Source organism: Cyrtonyx montezumae, unplaced genomic scaffold (assembly GCF_038088225.1).
Source record: "Cyrtonyx montezumae isolate F1298 unplaced genomic scaffold, pur_monq_1.0 scaffold_3, whole genome shotgun sequence".
NCBI classification, from domain to species: domain Eukaryota; kingdom Metazoa; phylum Chordata; class Aves; order Galliformes; family Odontophoridae; genus Cyrtonyx; species Cyrtonyx montezumae.
In genome coordinates this window covers 29,237,017-29,251,195 of record NW_027072034.1, presented here as the reverse complement: position 1 = coordinate 29,251,195, position 14,179 = coordinate 29,237,017, and the positions used below count along the sequence as shown (strand labels likewise).

Sequence of the window (14,179 nt, the reverse complement as noted above, 5' to 3'; positions counted from 1 at the left end):
GTTACTAACATATTCTAACCGTGATTTGTTTTCTTATCAATGATGCTCTCCATGAATACTACTTAAGCCAGTTAGTACTCTTCTCTTGATCATGAATTCTCTTCTTCCCTGTTAACATTAACCCAGTAGCAAGAGGGGCAAAATCCCAAAATAACATAGCTTATAGAAGTTTGCCTACTTTCAATGCCAATCACAAGCTTGAAATGCTCCGTTAATGTAACCAAAAGTACGTAGGAAGCTCCCTTAAAGCAGTTTCCCTTGGAAGAGAGTCAGTGAACTGTACCAAACTGCTCACTAGCAGTGAGGCCTGGATTCTTCTAAACACATGTACAGATCAAATACTAACATTAGTACAGAAAAACAGAGAAACAGATAACAGAGCGGCTGACTTTCTTCTGGAAATGTCAGCGGATAATACAGTCTTATACTGTATAAATCCTTTTCCTATTCCTCCTGCTACAAAGTGAAGCATTTTAACTACTCTTTCTAAAAATAGATTGTTATTTTTTGTTACAAATAAAATGTTGGGTTTCAAGGCAAGCTCCTTCAATACACCATACCTGACACTACTCCAAGAAGCTGGGGCTTTCTACTGCTAATTGTCCAGCATTCACTAAAGACAGGAGATACTGGCAGATGCATAGCCCCAGTTTCCTTATCCAGGGTCCTGCTCACAAGTAAATCACCTCCTTTCGTATAATGATCTCTCTGTTTTACTGTCTGCATTTGATCTATGTCTGTGTCCAAAAACATGGGAGACAACAGATAAAGTACTAACGTGTGAGACTTACTTCTGATTTCATGTATTTGACACCACAGCATAATGTGAGTACACCCTGCAGTAATAACTGCTGTTCTTACAGAACAGATGTTATACAACACCTATACATAACACCATGTATTAACTGGATTTTAATATGGGTATATCCACTCACACAGACACACTGTTCTCCTTACACGAGTAAGTGTCTGAGACGAAAAGAGCTTACCTGTGACACAGAACATCTTTTGCAACAACTAGACTCTCCAAGTAAAATGTAATTATTTTGTATCATTACTGACAAAATACAGGAAAAACTCTGGAGGAAACAGTTGATTTGTAAATAGCAGAGTTCACCAATAGAAATCCATCCAAACTGGCACACGTACAGTACTGTTACCTAGCTTTGATCTAATTATGGCTCGAAGCTGAAAGAGTTCCTTCAAGAAGTGGCCCATCGCTGTTCACCAGTGCATTTAGGGCTGTTTTATCTCTCATACTCTTCTGCAAGGATGAGGAAAAACAGTGAGACTTGCTGGACAAAGGAGGGAAACATGAAAGAATGGTACCTTTTGGTATAAGTGTAACTATTGTAGCAAGGCCCCTTAAAGCTTCAGATTTTCTGACTTTGTTTCTAAAACAAAGTTTCCATTTCTTGATCCTGAGGCCTAATCAGTTGAGCCATACTTTAAAAATTCAATTTCAAAACGTTAAAAACAGTTAATTACTCTCATGTAAAGTGTTTAAACTGTACCATGACTAAGTACCATGGTCTCTTTGCTGACAATAACCTGTACTGAGTGAAAGATTTCCCCTTGACATGTAGCTGCACGTGGAGCAGTGCCCTGTAGGGCAGCAGGCAGCCCTGCTGACCCAGTATTTCCTTAGGGACATCTCTCCCGGCCAATCTGGGCACTCCAAATTGGGGAGTGGGTGTACTGATTCTTCCAAGAGCTACTGGGGCACTGCAGAGAGAACTACATGGAAGGTGACGGCGTCAAGTGTCGATAAAGGCTTACAACGCAGTCATTACCACCTGCTGAAAGTGGGCAAGGCACTTAATCATGGTAAGTTCTGGTATGGGATTCAAATATTTCAACAGTAGGACCATTGCTTTGTTTTCTGTAGAAGAGGAGCTCAACACATGACCAAGGCAACAGCTGGCCTCTCTAAGAGGCCTGTGCTGTTATGTGTGCAGCAGCAGCCAAGCCCATTGAGGAACAGGAAGATGCTGAGTCCCCACAGAGGTTTCCCCAGGCAAAAGCAGCACGGTGGGAGCAGCAAAGGGCAGAGATCTCATGCCAAGCCCAATGAGCTGACCTGGTGACTGAAGTGAAAGCAAAGTATAAAAACCATCAGTTGGAAGCAAAAGGAAAAAGAAAAATATTTCTTGAAAAGGGATGGAAATGTAGAAGTTATTTACAGCTCACAACCAAAATGCCTGGTATTTCAGCTGGAAGTACTTGGAAAAGAGAAACATTGTCAATCAAACACTGTCAATTAAAAATGAAAACAGAATAATTTAAAGTGAATTTATTTTTTTCCATGACAAAACTGCTTAGCTTCTCCTCTCAATGAGAGAATAAAGAAAAAGGAAATATCATCAATTCATATAAGCATTATAAAAAGCCCTTAAAAAAGCCCTATTGCCTCTTCAAAGTTAAGGCTGAAAGAAACGTCACAGCCGCATATTTTCCAGTTGAAGAACAAAATTCAGCTTTTTTTCACTGAGCCAAACAGTCACTGAGAATAAGCATGTGACAGACAAGATCAAGTTTTGATTTAAATTACCAAAGACAACCAATTCCTCCAAAGCTTTTGCATAATTACTGTTTTAGTACAAGAAAGTCAACAGGTTGTGTGTATACATATATATACACAAATACATATATGGACATATATGTACATATATATGCACGGATACATATGTGAATGTATACCTGCACACATATATGAAAAGATCTTCCAGAAAATCCAGAACTAAATCGGGAGTGTTTAAAAAACTCTGAATAGTGACAATGGTAAACAATGACCTACCACACTCTGGAGTGACCCCCAAGTAACAGAATAGGTAAGAAGCACAAGAATTACTTCAGAAGCTGTGTGTGCCATCTGACTGCCTGGGCAGAACTAAGTTAGTAACCCAGAAGGTGACTGCTAGCCCTGTGTTAGTCTTGCCAACTGTTCCAGAAGCCCTTGATTAAAAAAGTGGTAGTTTATAGAAATGAAATAAGTTTAAAAATAGTATTAGTGTCAAACTCACTTCAAACCAATCCTAAAGCTCTTAAAAGCCAATTTTAGTCAAAATTTGCAATAGTGAAGACAACTTTGTATATCTTTCCCGTGACTTCTGCAATTATTGTCATCTTTACTGACTATAAATTTTGAAGGAAGAAAGAAAGAGATGTATTTTTCATCTTAATCAGTCAAACATTAAGATCTGTAGTGGAAACCAAACCAAGAGCTTCACAGTATTAAGTCGGAAGGAGCTTTCTTGCAGACTGCAGTAAAGTCAAGACTTATCTGCTTTTCTTCTACTTTGTATTAAATTACATGTTATAGATTTTTGAAGCTTGAGCTGTTTTCTTTTTAGAAAGAAGCACAGAAAAGCTTGATTTTAAAATGCACACTAGAAATAACAGTGCAAAAAAAAAATTGCATTTTCAGCAGAGTGGACATTTTAATATATCTCAGAGACTGCGAGAAGGGCTTCCAGTACCAGCTTTCCCAAATCAAGCTACAATGTCAGCATAATCAGAATTATCACTCTAAGCTATTCCTCTTGGTGATTTACAATGCAAGCAAGACATGCATTCACCTATAGAAACACAAATGATTAAAATTGGGATTAAGAATCTTAGATTCTTGAGTCAGAAACATTTTGTAAAATTCAGTAACAACATGACAGAAATGATAGTGACGGTGATAGACTGTGACAATGACTCATAGAATCCTTGCAATAAATAAACAGAAGTAGGAAAAATCCAAAAGTATTCTGCAAAGTACAGTTGATGTGAATTAGAAATGGAGATAATGAGTACAGTAAATAACTTCTGATGACAAACTTTTTGCTGTCCTTCGAATGAAATGGCCAAGCATGCAGAAAGGCAGAAAAAAAGTCACCTTTTGTTCCGTTAGAAACTTAGACTGCTTGAAGTCTGAGAAAGCATAAAGATGGTGGACTGCTCAACAGAAAGGCACTGATGTTTAGTCTGATTTCCCCAGGAGATTGTAGGAAGTAACCGTGAACATCATTTATATTTAAAGCAAGGCAGCAGTTATTTAGACAAAGCGGATTGGAAGACAGGAGGAAACAAAGAGAGGGAAGAAGAAACACAAGGGATATATCTGGTTAAAAGTCAAAGATTTTGTACTAAATATTTTTTAAAAAGAATATTGCCAGTGTTAGCCCGAAGTTTGCCTTGAAATCAGTTCATTTTCCAGCAGTAACATATGATATCAATGAAATTCCTTTACTTAGGGCTGTGTATCTGCACCATCCCACCATCATTCTCTCTATTTAGACAAATTAAGCATGCAGAACCTACACCAAAACCAACTCCTTCCAAAAATAGCATATATGACAGAGAGATCTGTTAAAAATTTTGAAATAGAAAAATGCTAAATGCTGATTTGCCTAGAAATAATTTTCTGCTATCTGCATTCTTTCCTGTCCTCCTGAGGTGAGGCATTTTTACATCAAGGTGCATTCAAGGAATAAAAAGCAATGGCAAGTAAGTTTAATTTTCAGGTATAAGAAGAATTTTTACCTTTGCAAAAAGGGAAATTTTACATTCTTTGTTAGTTCCTTTATTCATTACCTCTTAATGCAAAGTATCTTCTCCAATAAACATTAAAATGTTACCTGATCCCTACACACACAGTCACTAATAACTGTTTTGTTTAACCTAATGATGGCAGTTGATGTATTCAGGGTGAGGGAAATAACATTAAGTTTCATGTTCAAAACCTCTACTGCCCTTCACCTTCTAACATATGTAACACATAAATGTTTTGGGGGGTCAAAATTACAGCCAAACTCTTCAGTTAGGGTTGGTTTGATGAACTTAGAATAACACCATGTTAACCCCATAAGCTGGCTTCCTTATAAGCCTCTGCAGAGCAGGCCTGCATTTACACAACAATTTCTGCTTTGGGGCTGATTGGAAGAAGGGTGACAATAGATTTAAAACTATTTTTCCCATAGGCACAGCAAAGCACAAATATAGAGAAATAATGAGTCAAAACAGGTAAAATGTAAGTTGATATATGAAAGAGGAAAAATGATTAATAAAGTAGGTTTTAATACACTTGTTTGTTTTGTAATAGGCCCTGCTTCAGTATTAAATAGTTTGCTAAGACATTCTACAGATAATGTAACACGAATGTTGTCATGAATTCATGACATATTCCCTACCAACATACAATATATTCATCATGTTTATTTTAAGAATATGAATTACAGGTTTATTCAGCAACAAACACATATGCAGTTGTAGAGTGCGTTGGTATAGAAGTGTAACTGCTTGTGCTAACCCTGCTTAAAAGGGAGCTTCAACAAAACAGCATGCTCCCTTCCTACAGGTTCTCGACACAGCTTATTCTTATTCATGCTTCTTGTTTTATATAACTACGCTCTGCATGCACAGTAATACTAAAGTACCTGTAGTAGAGTTGCCTTAATGAAGTAAAATGGCTACAGATGTATTTCCTTGCTTTAAAATATAATTACCTCAACTCAGGGGTTTGGGTAGTACCTGTGAATACAATCCATGACAGCAGGACTAACTGCTGTACAAGCTGATATAAGTGCCCCTTACCTATGCTCACTGAGATCCCAAGCTCCTTACTCTTTTTATTTCCTCAAATCGAGAAACATGCTGAATCATATGGCTGTCTCCCACCATCCTTATCAACTGAGTTCCCACTGGCTGCTGATACTGGAGCACATGAATCACCACAGCATTCAGGTATTTACCAGCATATAAATGGTAAGCAGCTTCTTTCACCAGCCAGCATGGTAAGAGAAGCTACTGGTATACAAAACCAATGATATAAACCAAAGATGGGGAACCTCCATTCTTATCTTATTTCTAAAGCTGAGAAAGGTCTAATTATTAGAGACTTGTAATAGTAAAAACTAATTACACAGAAAAATATTTTTACCTGGATTCTTTCTGTTGCTGTAGGCCACAACTGTCTGCATAAGACCTTCTTGAGAACATCTGGAAGAAGGCTGACAGTTATGAGCAGAATTATACCCAGCCACGCAGGACCACTGGACAGCATTTGCATGAACACGTAATACATCCTCTGATAATTGAGAAAAGGCCTGGTAAGAAAAAGATTAAATAGATATTACACTTCAATACATGAGACAGAAAAGACTGGCACTGTTAAATATAAAAGTTACACAAGTGATAAAATACTGAAGGTTCAACTTCCCAGTTTATTGGGATTTATCCATGCCAGTATTCTCAAAAGGACATCTAAACATTCACTGACTACAGAGCTGCTTTCCTCTTGTCCGTCAGGGTGTAGGAAATACCAGCCTGTCCTCTCTCCCAAGCTGCCTCTCCCTTGTAAACATGAAAAGATGTCTGTGTCATCTTATACAAAGGACTCACGATGGCCCACACATCTTCAGTGTTAGTTCCACTCTGTGGCTCTACCTTAGACTGCCTCCCTCCAAGACAAGCTGCTCTGCAGGTAGCTAACCTCCAAGCAACACAGTCTCTGCAATTTTACCTCAGATAGACAGCCTCAGCTGTCTACATGAACAAACCCTTGGACAATTTTTGACTGATAATACTGAGACAGCTTTACTGGCAGTCTGATATTCTCCTCATACTGTAATATTTTGAAAAGCTTTACAGTGAAAGAAGAGCTGAGCATTCTATAATTATGAGTACTGATGCGCTTAAAATGTGACTGCAACTGGGAGTTCTGCAATGTAAAAAAGCTAAATTGAATTCTTTGTGAGGAAAAAAATGAAATGTATAACGCGTTTATGTTTCTGGAATAACACTTGCAATGCAATTTATATTAGGATTCATACCAAATAATTCCTCCCCAGAGCAGAGAAAAGACAATGTAGAATAGCAGTGATCCCCAGATCATGAAGTGATTTATCCACGTCCAATAGTGTGTATCTAGTGCAAGCTAGAAAGAACAATACATTATATTGTAGAAGCAACAGATTACTCAGTAAAAGACAAACTAAAAGGACATCTTTTGAAAAACGGTAACAATTCTACACAGAATTAGCAGGAAAAAGTTTTATTTTTTAATTTGGAGCACAGTTAAGAAGGCCCAGATAGCAAAAACTGCACTTAAACTAATACCTTATGATATATGATTGCACAGAAAAAGTGGTATTAACAAGCAGCAGCAAGAAAACAAGCTCTAAAAAAGTTTCAGTCTTTAAAATATAGCATATCTTACCTTCAGTGTAACCGTGAATACAAGCACAGTGAACACCAGTGTTCCAAAGGTCCAGTTTCCAAACATCTAAAAGAAAATGGTCCAAGGCAGTTATAATTCATGAATTGTCCAGAATAAATATCTTAAAGCTACGTGTTACTATTACAAAAGCACCAAGAATTGACAATTAAGCAACATTGATTTCTTAAATGGTCTATCCAATGAAAACAGTTCTGTTCTCTTGCCCTCCTGTATACAAAACATTTCACAAGTCTGTATGGGATTGCCCAAATGTGCTGAAAGAGCTGGACCACGTGACTGCAAGGCTACTTTCTATTGTACACAGAAAATCCCTGTGGCAGGGGAAGCAAATGAGGCCCCAAAACCCACATTTAAGAAGAGTGCAAGAAGGAGGATGTGGGACATTCCATGCTTGTCAGGATCACCTTGATCCCTTTAAAGATAATGTATTGTTAGAATCCATTCTATGCATGAAATCTTAAAAAAAAAAAAAAAAAGGAATTACTCAGTATAATTTACAATGAACAAATCACACCTAATCAACCTGATCGTTTTCCATGAAAAAAGGTAGTTGGCTCTGGGGCAGTAAAAGTTTGTGAGGCTGTACGAACAGAAAACTGCCTGGACAACCAGACTCAAAAGAAATGTCAGCAGTAGTACAAAGTAACCGGTGGCGAGTTATTGGAGATGTTCTTCAGGAGTTGTCACAGAGCCCAAAGCTGTTTAATAACTTCATGAACAGTCTGAGCAATGGAGCAGAACAGAACCTCAACAAAATTGTAAGTGATATCCAATTGAGAAGCAGCTGATACACTTAGAAGCAGGGCTTCTATTCAGATGAACCTCAGCTGTTTGGTGAAATGGGCTGACTAATCTCAAAAAGTTCTGCAAATGCAAGATCCTGCACCAGGAACAGAATAATTCTGTCCACCACTGCAGGCTGAGGACAACTGCCTAGAAAGCATCTTTAATGGAAAGGACCTAAGAGACTTAGTTGGGGTGAATAAGTAGAACCCGAGTCAAGTGTGCTGCTGCGGGGGTAAAGGCCAACCTCAAAATACTGACCAGGATGCTACTAGCAGGTAAAGGGAAGTGATTCTTCCTGTCTACTCAGGACACAACTGTCTTCTCTTCAGTAACAAGAAAACTCCTGCTTAGGTATTAGGAGAAATGTTTTCAGCATGAAGGCAGAAAAACATTAGAGCAGCCTTCCCAGGAAGATTATGAAATCTCCATTCTGAGGGATATTGAAAACTTGAAAAAAAACCACAAGGCCTTTAGCAATTTGATTATAATTAGTGCCACATAAAGTAGGGAGCCAAACTGGACCATCTCTGGGTCCCTTCCCACTTACATTACTATATACGAGCTCATTCAACATTAGATGACAGGCAATCCATATGGCAAAAAAGACGTACAAATGCCCCGCCTTGGGAAAACTGACTGGACATCACAGACAGCCATGTAACAGAAACCTGATAGAAATCTGTAGGAAACTTGGCTGAGATAATCTAATCTAGCGAGAACAAAAAATCATTAAAAAGATAAACAAATGCCTGACCTAAATATTCATTATCCTGAACAGCCATTTAATTACTTCAGTATTACTGAATGTCTAACCAAGTGAACAAAGCAGAAAAACTTCAGTATTTTCAACTGTGTTTTACTAAGATATCTAATACAATGTTTTAGTGGGGTCATGTCCATGCTAGATAATTATGTGTGCCCTAGAAAAATACATGTAGCTAATACCAGGCAGGAATCTCTTTCAGGAAATTGAAATTACTCCAACATTTACAGGATTTCTCTTGCAGTTAAACTTTACAATGCTCTCATGCTGTATCTGGCATCTTTTGGAGTGCATAGTGTCGGTCTAAGTTTCTGCACAAAGAACAGATGTGTCCACATTTCCAGTAAAAGCTGATAGATTAGGAAAATAATGGGAAAGCCTTCCTTGTCTGTTTGTCAGGCCACATGGGAAGCACCAGGCTGCAATCTAACACCTCATCTACCCATGTTTTTTGCTAAGGAAATGAGGCCATAGCACAGGGATAGCAGATACCAAGTCTGCTAATTTGGCACAGAGAAAAAGTAAGCAGAGCAATATGGGATAGAGTGAGCCTTTAAAATGACAGCACTTTCAGCACTGAATATCTCAAGATACTATTTGTGACTTCAGGTTGTCAATCATTATTTTGTAAATCTGTTTGTTAAATGAACACAGTTTATTAACAAATACTTTGTGTGCTCTGATCCCAGCCTATCCAAGACTTCCCCATCCTTCTCTAACTACACTTGTTGTATCTTCCACATTCCCGTTAGTCACTCTTCTCATCTCCCTTCTTTATTTTCCCATTCTGTTAATCTCTTTAACTTAGTTTCTCCTACCTACCTCTGAACCCAATTTAATAATTATATTTAAATCCATCTACATAACACGATAAAATTTAAAAAAAAATTACACAGCAAATATTTTTGTATGAGTAAAACTAAGATAACATTCATAATTTGCAATTGCTGCTACACTGCCTTCTTTTCTTCTTAATTTCTTTGTGTAGTTGGTCTCTGACTATATGGTTTTTCAACATCACAACATCATATCCGAATTCGAACTTCATACAAAAAACACTGTCACAAACTAATAAAGAGATAAATCTTTGACATCTTAGTTTTGTTTACCAGGAAATAACTGAGGCACGCATTTATGGAGTTAATTTCAGTGATGGAAAGTACACTTTTCAGTATTCTAGCAACATCACAATACAGAGCACAAACAATTTCAAACACATTTTTATTGAGAAACATTCTAGGAGAGTGATGTTTGGAAGCAAAGTGAAGAATATTTAAATTTGACTGTGACATAGGGGGCAATTCAAGTAAAAGACATTAACTTTTTACTAGCTTTGCAAAAATGGTGTAATTCACTTTTGGAGGGAAAGAAGGCCTTTTTTTTTTTTTTTTTTCAGAAACCATTTTAACACTTTGGAATCTAACTTGAATCATCTGGTATCATTTATGATAAAACCATTTTCTGCTCTTTTTATTCTCTTTCATATTTACTTCCTCTGTCAGTTTCATGATAACACACTGTTACAATAAACATTTCAAATCCTCCAGTGTCGTATTGACTTCTCCCAGATGTAAGCATAATTTAAATACTTGGAAATAACCATCAACTAGCATTCCTCTCTGTATGAACTCATACTGCATCACTGACTATTCTGAACGCTAACATTTTGGTGTCTTTAAACCTAAAACTACAACTGTAAATCTGTACATTGTATGCATAAAGCATACAAACATGCATGCTGAATGGTATCAAATTTTCGAATCCACACTGACACTCAGAATCTCTCACCAACCAATTCATTTTACCAATGAATAAGAACATGGTAACCTAGTTCTACATTTACACATTGAAAATTTGCAAATTAAGTGTTAGTGCTTCTTCACTGAGAAGAACTTGATTTACTACACGCAGCAGAAATAGATTAGAATTCCAAAAAGGAACCCTACCAGAACATCTGGAATAAAGACCACTGACAAAATATGAGAAGACTAATTTTCAGGACTTCAAATATGAGCTGATACAGATTTGAATAACTAACTGATGAACATAGTGGTATCAGAAAAAGAAGTGCTGCAGGGTAGAGTTATGTCTGATGGAAATCAATCCAGTCCTTACAAGAGCTGTCTTCCTTAACAAATGTTCTCCCATACACCAAAAGTTCCTCCCACTGACAAATGCCACAAAGATGGTATTTCATGGAATTTGAATATTGCTTTCCTAGCAAATGTGTACATCATACATGAGCAACAAAATTGTGCAGTTTACCTTCTCTCTCACTTTGAGGTCTTTTCTATAACTGTTCAAACATTTTATAGCATAAACTGTAATAAATTTTCTTTAGAAGAGAGTCAGCAACAAAAGGTAGGCTACAGAAACTATAGAACAAAATAACAAAATGCAAGGAAGCAAAAAGTTTACTTATTTTTGGAAGTTCTTGGCTTTTTACTATGTCTTGTATATTTAAATACACCTTGAACCCTACAGAATTTCTTTGTAATTTAAATACTTACAAAGTAGTGATAAAAAGTGCATTTCTATTTAAGCAATATTTTAAAAGTTATAAGAAATATTTAACTGCTCTTTAATTAACAGTTTAATTAAAGAACAGTGAAAGAAATGGATATCATGACAAATCCACAATAGTCTTACCATGTGAGTGTTGGTTGTCATTAGCTGAGGATAGGAAGAGAAGCAAGTAGCAAAAAGAAAAAAAAAAGCACACAAATAAAATAGACCAACATATCAATGGGTAAAATAAATAAAATGCAAAAAGGTTCTTAAAACTTGAATTCATGTGACAGCAAAGCAAGTACAGAGAGGTTATTTTAAACTGCCATATGTAAAAATCAATTAAAATATTAAAAAAGCTTGGTATATCTAAGTTCTTTTCTGATCATTCATAAGTGCTCTACCAAGAGTCTTTTGAAACGTTAATTGGATATTCATCAGATGCGCATTATAAAACAGAACCGTTACTATGTACATGCTGAAGAAATTCTTCAACTTTATGATATATATTTTTCCTAAGCTGCATCTACTCCTATGCCTCTGTCTACAGATATACAGAATTCCTATTAAATAATACAGATTTTGCTAAACAGGTAACCCACCATAATTCATAAAACAGCTATCATCTCTGTGGGAAATCTTAAGGAGAACAACTTAGACTGTTCACAGTGACAGAGCACACTTGATGATAAAAAATTACCTGTTATTGACTGACCAAATCCAACACTAACCTGTCCATTGCTGGTCACAATTGTGTTGTCAAACAAGAAATAGGCACCAAAGAAAAATACCACAGCATCAAACACTCCTAGGAATGTCCAATAAATAAATACACGCCAGCGCAACAATGCATTCTTGGCAACATCTCTGCATAAAACAAGATATATGCATTCACATTAGGATGTTATTAAAAGCTTACACAAATGATGTCAGAATTGTTTTTCTTTCAAAAAGCTGTAAGAGATCTCATGAAAACTGTCACCTCTCTATATGACAACTGTCTATCACTCCACACCCAAATCCTTCCTGAATATCTTCTCTTTATTTAGTTAAGTTTATTTTTTACTGAATCCTTTTAACTGCTGCCTGTAGTTTGCTTATTCCAACTGCATGGTAAACTTTCCTGGCCAGCATCCACTTACTTTTCCACTTCTTTTTCTAAAAAGAAAAAAAAAGAAGGTATGCTTTTTTACAGTATCTGCTGTGCGCGTGGCAATCCATCCTGGATTGCGCCAGAGGTCTCTGGAGACTTTGCTTTGTTTCCCTTGGGGTACTTTTATACGAAATGCTGCAACAAAACAAAATACTGATTTGGAACACGCAAAATAGCAATTCTGCAATTAGGGTGAACCTTCAGGTCAAACTGCATTTCCTAGATGTTTTCCCATGAAAATTACATGGATTGGGCAAAAATAGAACAGTTCTCTGCTGTTTATAAGTGCAGAAAACCTTAAACAGTTCAGATTAGATCTTGCATAGAGACAGCATATGTCAACTTGCCATTTACTGTAAGACACATCAGAACAATGTTTTTATACATGATCAGATCTGTTACATGAAAGCCCAGATTTACAGGCATCTCACATAGTAGGTAGCAATTCTTACTATTAACCAACATTTTCACAGATATGTTTAAAAAACATATCTGATGACCAGATGAAGTCATTTGTCACTGTATGGTAACCCAGTAGATTAGAAATATATGGTCCAAAACCATATTTGGATAACTGTAGCCTTATCTGGCCCAAACAACTGCGCTATGCCCAAAACAGCTTGGCCATAGACTCAGCTAGATATAAAATACAATAAAATGTTTTGACCAAATCACCTGTTAACTTTCAAAAATCAAACTGAAAGTTTTCCCAAACGACTATTTCTAAACTGAAAACATTTAAAATATAAAAGAGAAAAGAAAAATGGGGGTTTTTGGTTTCAACAGTGTATTGTGTGTTCTTCTTCTACTTCACAGCTAAACAATACCTGATCACCTTTTGGGCATCTATTACCTTTCTGCAGAAATGCTTGCTCTTTGATTACCTACTGTTCCACTCCCTAAAATGTACTGGTTTTACAGCTACAAGAATAAAAAACTGGCAGCATTTCTGGAAGATCTAGATAATTTCATGCAGTTTATTGGCAGAGGGTGTATTTCAAGTGGCTAAGAATCTAAAACAGTCACACTTTAAATGTGTTTTGTAACCTACGATATAACAAACACTCAGTCTTCTTTTCTTTCAGAACAGTATAAAAATGTATATGCTATGATTCTGCTTTTTAAAAATAAATCTATTCCTTGTGGTTGAAGGAAATAAACAGAACCAAAATAAATCATGATATGATTTGTAGAATGGTAATTTCTATTATGCTCTCACTAATGTAGCAAATGAATGAAATGACTTGCAGTATATAAATATACATGTTAAAATACATGTGTGCTGCAGTAGTTTTTATGCCATGCACATGGTCTTCAACACTTATGCTGCACTGTACATGGTGTTCTACTGTGCCTTGTGGTACAGAAATCCTGACTACTTTGGTTATAACATGGACAGATTCCACAACTGAATAAACAAACTTTGGGGACTAATGTATTAATTTTACCTGTACAGGGAAGGCTCTCTCTTGAGTGTGTCTGCACTGACATGTTGCTCCATTAGACTGTACAAGAGGATAGGAAGGGAAGTGAAGCTGATATTGTACAGTGTTAGATACGCAGTATCATACAAAGGCTGTAGATAGAAAAGAACTAAATCAGTTTTAATTTTAAAACAATCCACTGCACTGCACTTGACTTAAAATGCAGGAGTTCGTTTCTTCAGGAAAATATAAGTACACCCCTTCACAAAGGAGGCAAATATCCCATAACAGCTGCTTACTGATTTAAGACATAACCATAC

At 36.6% G+C, this 14,179-nt stretch overlaps 1 protein-coding gene across 3 annotated transcripts in view; it reads right to left on the bottom strand.

Annotated features, from left to right (window-relative positions):
* Positions 1 to 14,179, bottom strand: part of ATP11A (ATPase phospholipid transporting 11A) — a 122,005-nt gene that overhangs the window by 2,026 nt on the left and 105,800 nt on the right. The window contains exons 24-29 of one of the 3 annotated variants that reach the window (XM_065741053.1): positions 13,884 to 14,011; positions 12,014 to 12,149; positions 7,205 to 7,270; positions 6,819 to 6,922; positions 5,927 to 6,092; positions 990 to 1,079 (exon numbers count right to left, since the gene is read on the bottom strand). In XM_065741053.1, the coding sequence (XP_065597125.1) occupies positions 990 to 1,079; positions 5,927 to 6,092; positions 6,819 to 6,922; positions 7,205 to 7,270; positions 12,014 to 12,149; positions 13,884 to 14,011 (690 nt within the window). Of the gene's footprint in view, positions 1 to 989; positions 1,080 to 1,160; positions 1,265 to 5,926; positions 6,093 to 6,818; positions 6,923 to 7,204; positions 7,271 to 12,013; positions 12,150 to 13,883; positions 14,012 to 14,179 lie in introns of all 3 variants that reach the window. The other 2 variants (XM_065741052.1, XM_065741051.1) reach the window with 2 other exon arrangements.